General features: G+C 33.8%; 1 protein-coding gene across 1 annotated transcript in view; it reads left to right on the forward strand.

Annotated features, from left to right (window-relative positions):
* LOC131845685 (TBC1 domain family member 14-like) overlaps positions 1–15,224 on the forward strand; it is a 76,466-nt gene extending 61,242 nt beyond the window's left edge. The window contains exons 4-7 of the mRNA XM_059194778.1: positions 10,494–11,037; positions 12,354–12,482; positions 12,929–13,130; positions 13,821–15,224. Coding sequence (XP_059050761.1) covers positions 10,494–11,037; positions 12,354–12,482; positions 12,929–13,130; positions 13,821–14,032 — 1,087 coding nt within the window. The 3' untranslated portion in view covers positions 14,033–15,224. The remainder of the gene's footprint in view (positions 1–10,493; positions 11,038–12,353; positions 12,483–12,928; positions 13,131–13,820) is intronic.
* Positions 15,225–18,097: the final 2,873 nt, after the last annotated feature.

Genomic DNA, 18,097 nt, shown 5'->3' on the forward strand with positions numbered 1-18,097 from the left:
GTAAATCAATAACAAAATCTATTAAATTATATTTAATAGTGTAGTTTTATATCAGAATAAATAAAATATCATCATCATTTCAGTCGCTCCTCCTTAAATATCAGTTCAGTAGTTTGTTGATTACACTGAGGATATTATAATAATTAACGTTTTGTCCATCACTTAAAATCTACTCACAGTTACAGCAACCGTTACCGAAGCTCGTTTGCCATTGTCACCTATATACATGAATGGAACCCAATCTTATGTATCATAGATATTACCATATTTATAATACAATTATTAACATCACCACGCTCCCCTCCAAAGTGTACCCAAATTATCTACCTTATGACTAAAATAAAATTACAATAAACTTAAATAATAATTAAAGTTTTATACGACCTGTCATGTGGTAGCTATTCTATCTCACCAATAACATTTTGACGTCGACGTCTCTCGTTCAGCCACCGTTGCACCGTCCCGGATTCATTATTCGTTGCCGTCTCTCAAGGAACGCGGAAATTAACCCTTAATACAGATCGACTACCCCGCTTGTTCCGCTACTCGTTCCGACACCCGCTGCCTATTTCAGATCGACTACCCCGCTATCCGTTCCAAAACCAACTGTCCCCATTTCTCTGTGTCTCAAATCCTACCATCACACGCATTGCCTCCCCGCGCCCCTTGTCCTTCTTACTTTTACTATTTTTTGCTAACAACCCTTAAAGCAAATCTTAAACAAGGCACTGTCCCATGTCGTGCCCTGTCTAATAAACTTATTAATTTATTGTTTTAACTCGACATCTTCTCAGCTTGAGTTCTACCTAAGTGACACCACGTCTAATAAAGTATACTAATTTATGTTACCTAAATAAACAATACTTAGAAAATAAGGACCCTACAATATCCGTAAGTGGCATGTGAACGAAATACAAAATATTAGAAACACGATTGAGAGTTGTAGCCGTTTTTATGAAGTAATTATTTAAGTATCCGTTCCACGAACAAATCTTAATTCTACTAATACGCACTTACTATATACCTATAATATCACGTCATTTCTATCTATTAGATATTAGATTTACTTATCCAATTTTTATGGAACAATCAACATACCTAGTATGTGATCGTTACAGACGCCCCTTGAGTTTCGCGGAGATTTTGTTTTGGGAAGAAAATCTTTGGGAAAATCACAATAGGTGTTTGATATTATTGTAATTAGAGAAGGTATAATTATGTTCTGTATATGAACTATTTCTACCGGAAATAATTTAACCGCTGTAGGAATCATCAAAAACCCTTAATGCTAATTTATCTAATTCGTCTAAATAATGTTCCTATTGGATTAATCTAACTAAATTGCCTATAGAAATTATCGCCCCTAATATCCTAACTCAACACCGCGAATGCTAATGTATTACATTAGCAACCGAAAAATCTTTCCCTTTTTTTTTTTATTGTAATGTTTACCTTAAATGTACACGAAATAATTAGAAACATTAAAAGAAGAGGTATAACTAATCGAAAATAATATGTGGTAAATTATTTCATTATAAAGACGCCATTATTGATATTACTAGAATAAGATCCGAAAGGATGCAAATAGCTATTTGTGACAGAAAGGAGACCACCATACTCCAATTTCACAGATCCTCTTGGTGAAATCTTTACTAAACAACGAACAACTTTTGTTCCACATCCCGGGTTACATATTCCTTTTACTAATAATAATAATAACTCTGGACACTCACACACCATCTAGTTCCAAGTTAAGCAGAGCTTGGTTTATGAGTGCTAAACAATAGTTTCAAATACTTATATAAATTTCTGTTTTAATTATCCTATATAGTAAACAATCATACGACACATGAATAAAAATGCTTGTGGCGCGCGAGGAATCGAACCCGCGACCATTGAGAGTGAGGCGATGTTGTAAAGCTAACTTATATAGGAAACAGTCATACTATACATAAATAAAAATGCTTGTGCCCTGCGAGGAATCGAACCCGCGACCACTGAAAGTGAGGCGACGTCTTTAAACCACTAGACCAACGAGGCTGTACTTTGTTTCCCCCTTTCAACCATCTATAATAATTTATGACTATGAACAATAGGCTACGGTAACCGTTTACCATCAGATGGGCCGTATACTTGTTTGCCACCTATGCGGTATAAGAGGGAAAAAACAATATATGTTTATGTAGTCCTAACTGAACTAAAATTAAACCGTACCTGACTATTAATTCTTACCTAACTACTGAACCTGAATTATCTCACTCTTGTAGTTTTACAATTATTGTTCTATCAACACCAAACGTAATCTAATTAGTTTATCTTAAAATTAACAATCTTTTTGTCTGATCTCTGAAGTTTGATGATTCCTCTTGGTATGGATAAATTATCACACATTTGTGACCGAAACAAACGAACAAACAAATAAACCATACAAACTTCCCTGACGACCAAATGTTAATTTATTATTCTAAAAAGGAGATTAATTATCTACCTAATTTTATTTCCTTGTTCTAAGTATAACACGATTTTGATAATTATTTTTTTTATAATACATAAATTTGGTATTACACCTACCCCGTCCTTTTTTCCTTTGCGACTAAAATAAATAATTAATGACACAAATTTTCCTATCAATCAATTATCATGTCTATATCCCTTTCCCGTGCGAAAATTCCAAGATATTATTCTACATGACAATACAAACTCCAAACTATAGATTTCATATACATACATACTACACGCCCCTATCCGTGTAACAATGGATCGAGTCTATATAACTAAGGTATTTTTGATAAAATGCTTAAGGTTAGACGTCACCTAAGCCATTAATGTAAAACTAACCTATATCCACGTTAAAATTAGATTTCATAGTTCTTCCTCAATCCGTAAAATACTTGTCCGCACAGAAATACTAATATTGATTCACGCCAGAATTTCCAAACTTGTTAGACGTAACAATAAAAAGAAATAATAGAAGATGTAAACTGACAATAGTAATGAGTATTACGTCTACTACAAACCACACTCGCAAAGTCCAACGAATACCTACGACTACTTAGAAACTAAAGACGTGTGCATAAAATTTGCAAAATTTCTGACTTAGTATTCCTATCCCTAGATGACGGCGATGACTACATCTCATTCCTAAAACACAGTTTATTTATGATTGGCAACCTTGAAACAAAACATTTTAAATCACTGCTTCTTATTTTATTACCTACCGAAACTATGAATAGCAGTGTAATTGGTTTTTATGGATGCGTCCCTTCTCGGTTATTGTGAATATGATCCCAAAAAAAAATAATGTCAGCCAAAATAAATTCAGAGTAAAGCAATCGAAGCTTTAATTGCAGGCCACATGTTATAACAAAAAAAAAGGGTCTAAGTTTTTAAATTGTTTCTTACTACGGCGAGCTCTTTGTCTTATCTTAACTTTTGTTTAGCTCTCATGAACTGGCCACTTGTAAACTACACAAAATCTTAATTTGTAAAAGCTTAAAATTTTTAAAAATCAACTCTTAGAAACGTACCTAACTCACTTAAGGAAACTATTCGTCCCCTTTTTTATTTTGTTTCCTCATTTTAAAATGTTTAATTATAGATCACCTATATAGAGCACAATTCGTAATATTATGAAGACGTTATACCGTATACCGTAAGATACCGAGAATTATAAAATCTATTACTACTTTATATGCTATATAAAATGTAATCACTTATGTACTATCATTTAGAAATGACTAAGTACCACAAGACAGGTCATATAAATTTTGTTTACGCGAACTGTAGATTACTCAGATCTACAGTAAATATATTAAAATGATACATATACCGCTCTCCATTGCTTTGAAGACTGCTCAAGCAATTCGGCTCCGCGTCTGACCGTTGTGCTGAAGGAGGTTGATACAAATAATTACTTATCTGTCGGCCAGTCATCCGATACTCAGATCCTGAAAAACATTGTTTAACAAATATGTATATACTATAGTGAACACAATCATATATACATACAAGACAATCGGCAGTCTACTCTTATTTAAATTATACAGCTATCATAATTACATTCACTCTATACCCCTTGTTTAACGATATATAGGTATATTGATTAAACTAACTACCCTGAATACTTCGCCCCTAAACCTTCAGTACCCTGAAACTGCTATTAAGTCAGTGCTGCTAGTTGAGGACCTACTCTCTACTCTGTTGTTTGTCAGTGTATACATACGATAACATCTAGTCCAGATTCTAAACTATGCCCACCGAGTATACCCCTCATATCTAACTTGGCGTTACAAAGTTTCCCACTACGCCCCTAGCCTGTACTTAAACATTTTTTTTTTTCTTTATATTACTATATTACATGCTAGCTGCGCCCGCGGTTTCACCCGCTTGTAATTTCTAGCTTATGTGTTATTCTGACGTATAAGCTACATTATTTTAAAGCTTCATTGAAATCCATTCAGAAATTATGCTTGAAAGAGTAACAAACATCCATGCATTCATCTACACTCAAAACTTCCGTGATTATAATATTAGTAAAATTAAGTTGCTACGCCCCTATGACCTTATAATAGAAATGACTACAAGTAGTGGTAATCAAACCTACGCATACCAACAAGGCGATCAGGTTCCTGAAAGAGAATCATTATATTAGAATTACTTAACCTAACACATAAAAGTTTAAAAAAACGTAGCATAGAGCAAAATCCGAATCAAAGTATTACAAAAGAAATAAAACCCAATTTAAGTTACAAATAAAACCGAAAACAAATCAAAACCGAAATAAAATTAAAAGAAACGGAACGAAGAAGAGAGAATTCGTAAACGTAACGCAAGGTAATCTGTAAAGAACCGAAAAGAAGAATAGAGAAACCGTAAACGTAACGCAACGTAACGCAAAGTAAACCGTAAACGAAACGAATAGCGAACCCGTAAACAGAACGTAACGTAACGCAAAGTAAACCGTAAAGAAACGAATAGCGAACCCGTAAACAGAACGCAACGTAACGCAAAGTAAACCGTAAAGAAACGAAATGAAGAATAGAGAACCCGTAAATATAACGCAATGTAAACCGTCAAGCAAAGTAAACTGTAGTAACCCAAATTCTTTTAATTACACGTTCTTGAACTACGAAGTAATTCAAGATTGTCTGACGTATAATCCTGGTCACGCGGCACCATTCTGTAACATCCCTAACCCTAACCCTACATAACCTACACTGAGTGACGACAGACGGTCGTAACACAGACCTAACTATCCCTATCTAATGCTTACGTATATATGTCGTTGTGATGGCCAAGTGATCGTCTAGGACTCTACGTTGTTACGATTAATACCTAAGAAATAACCTACTGCAAAATATGAAGCCTACTTGATTATTATCTAGGAAATAGTAGTAAGAAATAAAACAAGGATGGAGCCGCAAATGAAGTTATTTATTTTCGGTTTTATTACGTGAGCAGCGTTATTCGATTCGTTATGTGTTTGAAATGAAATTAATATTAAATGGCTTTACCACCCGTTCGGAACCCTATCTACGACCAAGAAGATACGGGCAAGAAACTTGGATTTTGCTCTTTGTTATAATAATGTTTCTGTTACAATGTTTACATGCTTATGATTGAAATTAATGTTATACATAACTTCTTAATATTAGAACTATCAGGAACCCAGCTGTAAGATTCGTTGGATGCTGTCGGAGGTCACCTTCGTCGCGTGCGCGTGTCGACTTATACCTGGATACCGACTCGTAGTTCCCTCGTAGTATGAAAATTGGATAAAGAAAGAAGATAAATATCTTAGTCTCATTATTGAAGACTAACCCAGTTGGAACTATAGTTGTAAATATACTCTATCAGAATGGATGCATACGACAGTGATACAGTTAAGTTAGACCTTTAAAATAGGTTCGCGCAGGGGACCCACATCTGCTACTTCCTGACCACATTAAGAGCCCTTAAAACCCGACATAAGACAATCCATTCTCGGCACTCCTGGACCTAGATCTAACACGAGTTGCGAGAACAAGGTAGGGTTCTAGTCAGCCGGGCCTAGGAGAGCTTACACCCAAGAATCGACGACACTGAACGAATCAAGTCATAACAGATGTAAATCGAGAGTCAAAAGTGAACATAACCATGGAGAACATCCGAAAATATTATATTTAACCTAGTTAACAGGCTTTCTGCCATCCACAGTTAAGTACGGCTGTGACCATGTACCCTAAGGCCCGATCGGCGCTGACATACCGCCCTATGCTGGTCAGAGAACTTGCTATTCCCACATCAAATTCGAGCAACTACTTTACGTCCATACCAATCTTGTTATTGTTGTAATGTTTATTTATGATTATATAGAAGAAATAAAATATATAATATTTGAATATTCACCTGATATTATATTCACACCACAAAATATTTAATTATCTAAGCTCGAATCATTATGAGGTTAACAAAAATACGCGATCTAGTATTTGAATAATTCTATAGTTTAACTACAATTCGTTTTGTAATATGTATCACATTCGTATGATTGTATTATTCTTAAAAACCCAATTAGTTAAGAATTCAAATTGATAGTCCCAGAAAGGATATATTCACAACTCGTTCCATAAAGAGATAGTCAATGTTATCCCTTAATAATTAATATTATTACTCCGGTGATTATCTTCAATATGCTCAGTCAAAGTGTCCATATTAAGGACGTGGTTCTTTTAAATATTCCATTATTATATATTTTCCACCTTGTGAAAAATATACTATTTACTTATTCATTATTTGCAATCTCCACCTTGTGGAAATGTACAAACATTCATCACAATAATTAAAGCAAGCACTGTCTTTCTGCTCAACATTATTCTTATGATTGCAAATTTTACCTTGTAAAACTGTACAAACATACAATACATACTTTTGGAGATTGCTGTGTTTCGGTTTGAAAATATATAATAGTTTATTTGCAACTTCCACCTTGTGGATGTGTACAAACATGCATTCGAGATAAGAAAGGAAAGCTCCCATTTTCCTTCAAAACTATTAAAGTAATCATATAAAACTCTTAGGGGGGTTAGAGAAGATTTCCCTTAATATAAATGAATGATTATATTATAAATATTTATCAGTTATTAAGCCGTACTTAATAATTGAATATTAATCATATGGACAGGAGCACATTTAGTAAATCAATAACAAAATCTATTAAATTATATTTAATAGTGTAGTTTTATATCAGAATAAATAAAATATCATCATCATTTCAGTCGCTCCTCCTTAAATATCAGTTCAGTAGTTTGTTGATTACACTGAGGATATTATAATAATTAACGTTTTGTCCATCACTTAAAATCTACTCACAGTTACAGCAACCGTTACCGAAGCTCGTTTGCCATTGTCACCTATATACATGAATGGAACCCAATCTTATGTATCATAGATATTACCATATTTATAATACAATTATTAACATCACCACGCTCCCCTCCAAAGTGTACCCAAATTATCTACCTTATGACTAAAATAAAATTACAATAAACTTAAATAATAATTAAAGTTTTATACGACCTGTCATGTGGTAGCTATTCTATCTCACCAATAACATTTTGACGTCGACGTCTCTCGTTCAGCCACCGTTGCACCGTCCCGGATTCATTATTCGTTGCCGTCTCTCAAGGAACGCGGAAATTAACCCTTAATACAGATCGACTACCCCGCTTGTTCCGCTACTCGTTCCGACACCCGCTGCCTATTTCAGATCGACTACCCCGCTATCCGTTCCAAAACCAACTGTCCCCATTTCTCTGTGTCTCAAATCCTACCATCACACGCATTGCCTCCCCGCGCCCCTTGTCCTTCTTACTTTTACTATTTTTTGCTAACAACCCTTAAAGCAAATCTTAAACAAGGCACTGTCCCATGTCGTGCCCTGTCTAATAAACTTATTAATTTATTGTTTTAACTCGACATCTTCTCAGCTTGAGTTCTACCTAAGTGACACCACGTCTAATAAAGTATACTAATTTATGTTACCTAAATAAACAATACTTAGAAAATAAGGACCCTACAATATCCGTAAGTGGCATGTGAACGAAATACAAAATATTAGAAACACGATTGAGAGTTGTAGCCGTTTTTATGAAGTAATTATTTAAGTATCCGTTCCACGAACAAATCTTAATTCTACTAATACGCACTTACTATATACCTATAATATCACGTCATTTCTATCTATTAGATATTAGATTTACTTATCCAATTTTTATGGAACAATCAACATACCTAGTATGTGATCGTTACACCTCTTGTACGAAAATTGAGCGGATTGTAACGCACACGAATAGTTTATGTAGAGAAGGAGTGCAGAATACTAATCTTTTTTTATATTTTTTTTTATAAATTATGCATAAACTATACATTAAATCAATAAAAAAATCATTACACACAATACCATGTATTTCACACAAACGCATATATACTTTTTTGTTTATATTCATTTATGATTTCTTTTATTTCGATTTTATTATGTATTTTTATTTCATCTGTTTATTATGTATATAAATTCGTTTATCTTTATATCTGTCTATTTAAATCGTAAATCATGTCTATTTTGAGTGTTTCTGAGTAATAATCTCCCGCATAGTGTGTCGACCTCATTCGAGTCTTTACCACAGAAAATTATTGATAGTAACTATATGCATATGGTATTTTACATGAATGACTTTCAGAGGAAGTATAAAAGTGGCGCCGATGTCGGAGAGGTTAAAGAGTAATCGTCTATCGTGGTATGGGCTTGAAATACGTAGGAATGGAGATCACATCCTAAAGAAGGTGTTACATATGAATGTGGATGGTAATAAGGTAGAGGAATACCAAAAAAGAGATGGATGGACTGTGTGAAAGGTAATATGGTGAGAAAGGTAGTAAATAACGAGATAACTGCAAACAGAGATGAATGGAAGAGAAAAACATATTACGCCGATCCCAAATAAATGGGATAAGGAAGAAGCAGGTGATGATGACGGATTTATAATTACACATATGTATGTGTAATTATAAATCCGTCATCATCACCTGCTTATTAGTCGTTACGATATGTATGTACATATCGTAACGACTGTTATCCCAGATATGGGCAGTGAGAGACATTTTTATATGATGATAATAGAAACACAATTTGAAAGGCATTTTCTCCCACTCAACCATAAGGGTTAACAGGGATTCATGTGGGCGATGCATTGTCTTATGGATGGTAATGGCATGGTGTGTAGGATGATAGGATAAAGATGAGTTCAGATCAGTTAGCCCATCGCGACAAATTTACCAGGAGCTTATCACCATAGTTTCCAGTAGGAACCGCATGTTGGTCAACCTGACATATGGTACTTTGTTAGCAATGGGTTCTGTAGTCCGCATTAATAAGAATCCCCTTTCCACTCTAAAATGTTGGTATTGTTATAACAGTTTAAACTTAAATGGAAACAACAAATTAGGATTTTCAGTAAAGGTACTTAGACCTTAAGGTACTTTGTAACTTGCGTTTGTTATGGACAAGTAAAAATGAGTAATCGACGGTAAAAAGAATCATCAATATAATATAGAGTGGAATTGAGGACTTTTTGCTTTTTGAAGTCGATCTTATATTATTGTCGGTCTACTGTATATATACATACTTACATGTAATTACAACTGCAATGACTGTTTGTACCAAAATAAAAAAAATAATTATAAACGCAAATGTTTGTGAGTAAGGATGGATGGATGGATGTTTGTTACTCTTTCACGCAATAACTACTGAACGGATTTTGTTGGAACTTTCAGTAATATAGAATAACATACTTTCAGAATAACATACAGGTTATAAATTTCAACACATAGTTAAAAATGTATACTAAATGTAAAAAGATTAGCCTTTTGTCTCATCATAAAACCAAACCGTTGAAGCCTCTGTGGCATAGGAAGCGGGTCACAGTGATTGTCTTGAACAATGTGTGCATCTGACCCCATGTGTCTCGCTGTCATTTCTTTGTTTACATTTTCTTTGTAGTATTGTGACAATGTCCTGTTATGATCTATGCTTGACACCACAACTATCTGTACCCATTCATCAGATACCTTCAAAATAGAAGAAACTATTGTCGCATTGTGCATACAGTTTTAGAAAACATATTTTGAAATTGATAACGTCGTAGCGTAAACATAAATTAAAATCTATGATGTCGTGGAATTTTGTCAACTTTAGGAAAGATTTTTTGAATTATTTTTTAAGTTCATTACTTATTCTTAGTAATATTTATCTGGGAATATGTAATGAACTTATTCCTTTGAATTAAATTACTTCCATTTATGAAAGATATCACGTAATACGCATAAGGAAAAACGTCATGATATCGAGAACACTCTTCTTTTTAGCTGCTGGTTCACAGTTACAGTAGTAGTTAGTTCTACTTTTGTACTCTTATATACCAGACAGTGAATTTAAATGCTTATATTTTTGATTACAGGAAGAATAATAAACGGACCCTCGAGTTATGGTGGAGCGGGCTTCCGCCATCGATACGCGGGAAAGTGTGGCAACTGGCCATCGAGAATAAACTGAAGATCACCCACCATATGTACCAAGAGTACGTCACGAAAGCAAAGCAGAAACTCCACGAGGCGCAGTTACGCAGAAAGAGGTTAAAAGTCCACCAACAAACGTGTCAATGTGACGAAACTGTCCCGACATGTGACGTCATTAAAGACGAGAAAAAGGCCAAAACAGACGATAGAACAGAAGATAAACCTCGATTGAGTATACCGAGGAATTTAAGCGAGCAAAACCTAAAATCGCACAGTACTGATCCGGGACCAAAGAAGTGTTGTTCGAAATCAAACCCTAACCTACTAGACTATAGTGACGAGTGTTCAATGGAGCTGATACAGTTGGACATAGCTAGGACGTTTCCACACTTGTGCATTTTCCAACCGGGCGGGCCGTATTTCGACGTGTTACATGAATTATTAGCGGCGTACGTGTGTTACAGGCCTGATATAGGATACATACAGGTGAGTTCATTTCGGTCCCCTTTAATATTCATTGGCTAATCTGTTTTGTGTTCATTATTCTATCTCATCTCGTATACAACAGCAGTTAACGGGTAATTTGTTATTAGACTTGTTAGGACGTGGGCCGTGTTAGTGGTTTCGTTAGATCGTGATTTTCTTTGTGAAAATGAAGATTATTACTTTTTATTACTAAATAAATACATTGCATTTTTTTATTATTAATATAATATAGACAAAAATAAAATTTATAATGATATACGAAGATACTATATTAAAACTTTTTTATTTATGACATGCTGATATATCTATCTATCTACCTATGTACGTCATTTTTCCTGTTTTAGAACCCCTTTCATTGCAGCTCCTCTTCTATTGGCCTTCCTCGATAAATCGGCTCATTCGTTCATTTATAATTTAAGAGCCACGCTCTTGTCGGTGGAGCTCTTGCCACTTTCCATAATTTTGTCTTTTTTGCATGATGTGTCTGTACCTTGGTCTTCCACTTCACCTCTTTCCTTCTATATTTCCCTCAATAATATGAAAAATATCATTGAGGGTAAAATAGCCTATTTAGGCTTTCCAACACTAAACATATTTTCGTAATCAGTTTAATAGATCCAGAGACTACTTCCTACAACCTCACTAACTTTATCTCTTTATAATATTAGTATAGATCAAGGTTTTTCAATCTTTTTAGTGCCTTGCCCCACCTTAGTTTTTCTAAAATTCTTATGCCTCGCCCCACCATGTAACATTCATAATTTATAGGAATAAAAAATTGAATTTTCACTGAAGATACTTAAACAATAGGTTCTAGCATCACTACTTTTAATGAAACAGTAAATTTTCAAAATAGATAATGTAAAATTTAAATTCACAGTGTACATCATTTTAACAAAGAGTCCATTTTCGAATTGCCTCCCGTGGGACGTGGGCATAGATTAAAGGCTCAGTGTTCTATATATATATATGTATACCTCGGTATACATATTATTGTTAGAGGAAATATGAAAGTGGCACCGGTGTCAGAGAGATTGAAGAGTAATCGTCTATCATGGTATGGACATGTAATGCGTAGGAACGAGGATAATATTTTAAGAAAGGTGTTACATATGAATGTGGATGGTTATAAGGAGGAAGATCGAAAAAGAGATGGATGGACTGTGTGAAAGATGATATGGTAAGAAAGGAATTAAATAACGCGATGACTGCGAACAGGGATGAATGGAAGAGAAAAACATATTACGCCGACCACAAATAGATGGGATAAGGAAGAAGCAGATGATGGTATACATATTATTGTTGTCATCCTGCAGGGTATGTCATTCATCGCTGCGGTGCTGATTCTGAACATGGAGGCTCCGCAAGCGTTCGTCTGCTTCGCGAATCTACTGGACGGGCCCGTGCTGCGGGCGGCGTTCACACGCGACGGGAACACCATGCAGGTATATAATATTATCTATTATATATTATATTTATTCTCATACTAGCTAACACCCGCGACTTCGTCCGCGTGGAAAATTGGAGTGAAGATTGGATAGCATTTTTTATTATTTATAGTAGGTTTACAAATACGTATAATAATTAATGATCTAATCCAAAAAAGCTAAAGAAAAAAGTTCGTTTTTTTACAATTTTTTCTCTCAGAATGCCGGAGCAAAAGTTTGTTGTTATATAACCTTCAATTTTTTACAAAGTTTTAAAGTCATACTTTTATGGTATATATAATCAACAGCCTAAGAGTAAGTTTCAAGCTTTAAAAATGACGAATCTTTCCTTACAACCCTTTTATCGCATTAAAAAAGTAGGTTATGTCCTTTCTCAGGGTCTATACTGTTGTTCATTTCTGCTGTCTTCTAAACAGTAATAAAATGTGTCCCCCTGTGTGCAGCGGTTGTGGCAGGCGTACGGGCTGGTGGCCCGCAGGTCGGTGCCCGCGCTGGAGGGGCTGCTGGCGCGGCTGGCCCCGGAGCTGTACCTGCTGGAGTGGCTGTACACCGCGTTCGCGAAGGCGATGCCCCTCGACGCCGCGTGTCGAATCTGGGACCTTTTTCTGCGCGACGGTGGCACTTTCCTGTTCGCAGCCGCTGTTGGTTAGTTTAATTTTTATTTTTGGACTGTAGTGCTGTTGGCCGCAGCTGGCTTTAGAGCTTCACTGGACGATAGGGCGAGAGAAGTTGACACTCCAAATCAAAGGAAGGACTTATGAGCGGCTGAAGACCAACTCCTGCCTGTCGGATATAAATGTACCGATGTAGATATTCAAGTTCAAGGTTCGAACCCTTAAAACTGTATACACTTACATGAACTACATATATATATATATATAATAATAATCTAAGGACAATTCACCATCGCCAGCGCCATTTAGTCCCACGACAAGCAAAGCTTGTATTATGGGCACTACATAACTGATACAAATACATATATATATATTTTAAATACATTCATAATGTACATAGAAAACACACAGACCCATACAAACAATCATACTCATAAATACAAATGTTTGTGCCGTACGAGGAATCGAACCTGCGACCATTGGAATTAAGGCGGTGTGCTAAACCGCTAGACCACTGAGGACTACATATATTATAAACTACTTACATAAATATTAAAGTAAGATAAAAGGAACATGATATAAATTAAAATTAAACTATAAGAAAAGAATTCAAAACAATACAAATAATGATACTCCTGATTGATGATTGTTATGTCCGGTAATCGAAACTGCAACCATATTGGAACAAAATATTTAACCGCCACCGTATATATTTTTTCAGGTATACTCCACCTTTATCAAGACGAACTGAAAGATATGGACTTCATCACCGCCGCTCAATTCCTCACCAAACTACCTGAAGATCTGGACACGGAGGCGCTGTTCAGGAGTATCTCCACGGTGTCACTCTCCGTGGACGGTATGACCTTCGAAGAGCTGGTCTCCTGCTGTGAGCTGGACACGCTGGATGAAGACGTGACCGTGAGGTTATGATACCCAGCGAGGAGGTGGAGCGACTTCGGCTTTTGGGAAGTTGTCGACGCGCTGTCGTTCAGGGTACGATTATAGTCATCATCATCATCATTGTCTAGCCTTTATCCCATTATTTGGGGTCGGCGCAGTGTGTCCTCTTCTTCCACTGATGCCAATCAGCCTTCATATCTTACACTCCTTTTATACATATCATCTTTCACACAATCCATCCATCCATTTTTTTTTACCTTCATCTCCCTATACATCCATCCACGTTCATATTAAACACTATACGATTGTAGTAACGTGTTTGTAGTAACTATAACCTACAAATCCATAGACAGAAACGGACAAAACACTCCCAAATGTTTAAATTATTGGAGTGTTTTGTTTTTTGTCCCTTTCTTATATAGTTTGGAAGAATAGGACAAAACAGATTGTAATAATAGATTTATCAGTCACTTTTATGAATAAGGGGGTTTCTCTTTAGTGAGGAAGTTTACAGGTATAAAAATCTTGCCACGTGGCAAGTCAACCAGTCGATATTGGCATGTTATATCGATTTACTCGTATCGGCAGCGAGGTGTCCATATATCTGTCATTCAAATTCTTATACATAATGAGTAAATTCGATCAGGAGTTATAAATTAATTTTAAATAAATTATTATTTAAAATTAATAACATACGTTCTTGTTCTATCCTTACTATAATTATTAACTAGTTCTCGGGATAACTTCCTGATAAATAGCCTATATATGCTTCTCAATTTCAAATACTACCTGTATGCCAAAATTCATATTAATTAGTTCAGCCGTTGCATCGAGAAGATGTGTTGTTATTATCCTTTACAAATGAAAAAGACTCGAATTTGTATTAAAATGTAATAATTACTTCATTTTCGTGTTGTATGTTGTGATAAATATACATAATATGGTTGTTATAAAGAAATTCATATATAGATCTTTTGGATGATATATTTAGTATTATTATTATTCTGTTAGCTTTAGCTGCCAATATACATAGACTCTACATTTGTTGAACATGTTTTGCGATATTGCAAGCTTATTAACGTTTGAATAGGAATCTCAGTTTGCGAATTATACATTTTGATGAACGTATACATTGATTGATAGCTATGGGGCCCCCAGGTCCCATTACGAACAATCTATTCATTTCCGTTATTATTGATGTTCCAATTGGTGTAAGAGAAATGTACCGTGGATGGGTACCGTGAACTGTTTTGCTGACTAACTTTAAAGCGACCGAATTGCAATCAAATCGAATGAATAAAAGATATAATTATGTCCGAATTTATTTAATTTTTTTATGGTTTTATTACAAATTTTATCTTGTAGATTAATGGTTTTCGACTAGTGATAGACATACTGAATTACTGTTGTTGTGAAAATATGTATGTAATATACATATAAAACATTCAGACAAATACAAGCAAGCATACCCATCTAAAAAAATGCACTATTTATCTAGATCTTGCAACTATCGCGAGATGAGGCAGTGCCCTACACTACTAGACTGATCGTCTAGTGGTGTAGGGCACTACATAGGTCCTACAAATTTTAGAATTTACAGAAATTTACATATACATATGTAGATTATTTGAATTCTTTTTTTTACTAGCTGTTTTTACACGCTTTTATTATTATGCTGAATTTGTTTAAATGCTTTCTTTTAGAAGATGCTGACGTTATAAAATAAATTTGGAATTTATTTTATAACGTCAGCATTTGTCAGCACTTTATTAATTCAATAGTTTTGACTGTATGTTGATATTTGGTAAACATAACCGATTTTATAAGCACATAATAATATTTCTGTTACATTTGTTCAGTTATTTGAGTCGATCATGGAGTATGATCTAATAAATCTTGTCTATTAAATATCTGTTCGATATTTGATTTCATTTCGAAAACGCAAATAAGCAGTGCGACTGCTTTTATTAATTTTCCATTGCAATAATCTACTCGAATGATTTACGTTATAATACGCCGGAGTTCATATCGAGATCTGTTAGTAATATTGAATTATACTTTTAATAATTATGATGATATTATACAAAATATTTCTGATTTTATAATAGTATTTATGTTATACATTTATTATGAATATTTCGCGATATTACACATTCTCATGTTGAGTATTCTCATTCTCATGTATTGTGTAGAATGAGGACTGTTATTTGTAATAATAAATTAAAAAATTACTGCGAGAAATTACTAACTGTAATTTACATACACAGACAGAAATTGTATACATTTTTTTTAGTATGCGTGTACAATTTTTAATAATTATTATAATTTATGCGTGTAGCATATTACATTTTTTTTATTAAATAATTATTCATTATTAATACAACTATATGTATCTTTGCTTCATTATTTCCGATAATTTATAATTTATATGTAGATATAAATAATGAAATAATGTAAATATATATGCATTACATATATGTCTGTCTGTATGTGTGTTAACTCTAAGACATATCCATTAGGTTTTAATATAACATACGCAGCGTACCTGTCTTGAAAATGTAAAAATCTATTACTACTAAATCCTAGATACACACTCTAAATTTAGTATGAGTTATTTTAAATCACATATACGAATAAATACGTGTATACATATATACAGTATACAGTCTTGTATAAATAATTAATGTAAAATATAAAACTTGTATATATAAATTTGGGCAGATATACATATTTATCTATATTCGATACTTCAAGGTATTGAAATATAATGCAACATTCAACATACATTAATTAACTGATATCTAATATGTTACAGGAAATGATAACAAAATTTCAATATCAATACAAAACAATTATTACTCAATTATTGAATGATTTTAATTATTGAATTGAATTTATGTTCAATTATTGAATTATTTATTCAATTTATCCTATAATTGTATCGTTTACTCACTAACTGCTAGCTCCCTATACACTTTGTTTCTCTCTTTCACGCGCGAATAGGCTTTCACACAGGAAAGAAAGAGCATGCAAATGTAGATAACGAGAATGAGAAAGAACGCGCGCGCCGCATATTTGCGCACTCCCGCGTTCTGCAATAGTCGTGCTTAGAGCGCCTTTTTGTAAAAAATATCATTGCAAAATGGCGGACACCTCACTATGGAGCAAAGACATAATTATAGAGTTATTGATAATTTATAAATCTTAAACAAGTATTTGACATGAAACATACGCGCTATCACACGCAAAATAGTGACCATAAAACATAATAAAATGCAGTCACTCGCGATTGCGCACGCTGACTTTCCCGCGCATACTCCTGATCGCGCGTGAAACAACGTGTCATCAAGTCAAGAAATCATTTAAACGAAAAATATTATAAATAATTAATGTCTTGTATCTACAAATTACGTATTGAAACTTTACTGGAAAGAATGAGATAGAACATTAAACAAATAAAGTTTATTAAATGTTGACTGTATTATGATTAAGGTGATTTAAATTATTGTATATATATATCTAAATTAGGATTTTTTTAATATAAATGTGAATGTATATAAATAATAATTGTCAATTATTATTATTTATTAGTATAAAATTAATAATAATGTAACTGTAATACAACGAGTAGTGAAACCGGCCTAATAGTTAAATAATCGAAGATTTCGATACTATTATTGTTAATTATAGATTATTAAGATCCAAATGTGTGAATTGAAATTATTCAATAGTGTAACAATTCAATTTTTACTACAATTGGCATCGATCATCTGTTTTATTGTATATACACATAATTTTCAGAACACATTGATGTACAAACTGACAGACTAGATATATTCTATAGTATAGTCTCGCTAAAGTTTCGGCCACGAGCTATATTATTCGCACTTAATTTTTTGGTGTCCATTTTTCATGTATATTTAGTTATTGTGTAATTTATGAACTTTAATATTTATTATATTATACAATAGTATTTTATAACATCTTATAGTAGTCGACATTTTTCCTTTTTAAGAATTATTTTAACAAAACATATATATGTACAAAAGTAATTTCCACATGACACATGTAATTTCAATTAACACATTATCTATG

This window comes from Achroia grisella, unplaced genomic scaffold, assembly GCF_030625045.1.
Source record: "Achroia grisella isolate CSIRO2021 unplaced genomic scaffold, CSIRO_AGI_Agris_v1 utg478, whole genome shotgun sequence".
Lineage (NCBI taxonomy): Eukaryota > Metazoa > Arthropoda > Insecta > Lepidoptera > Pyralidae > Achroia > Achroia grisella.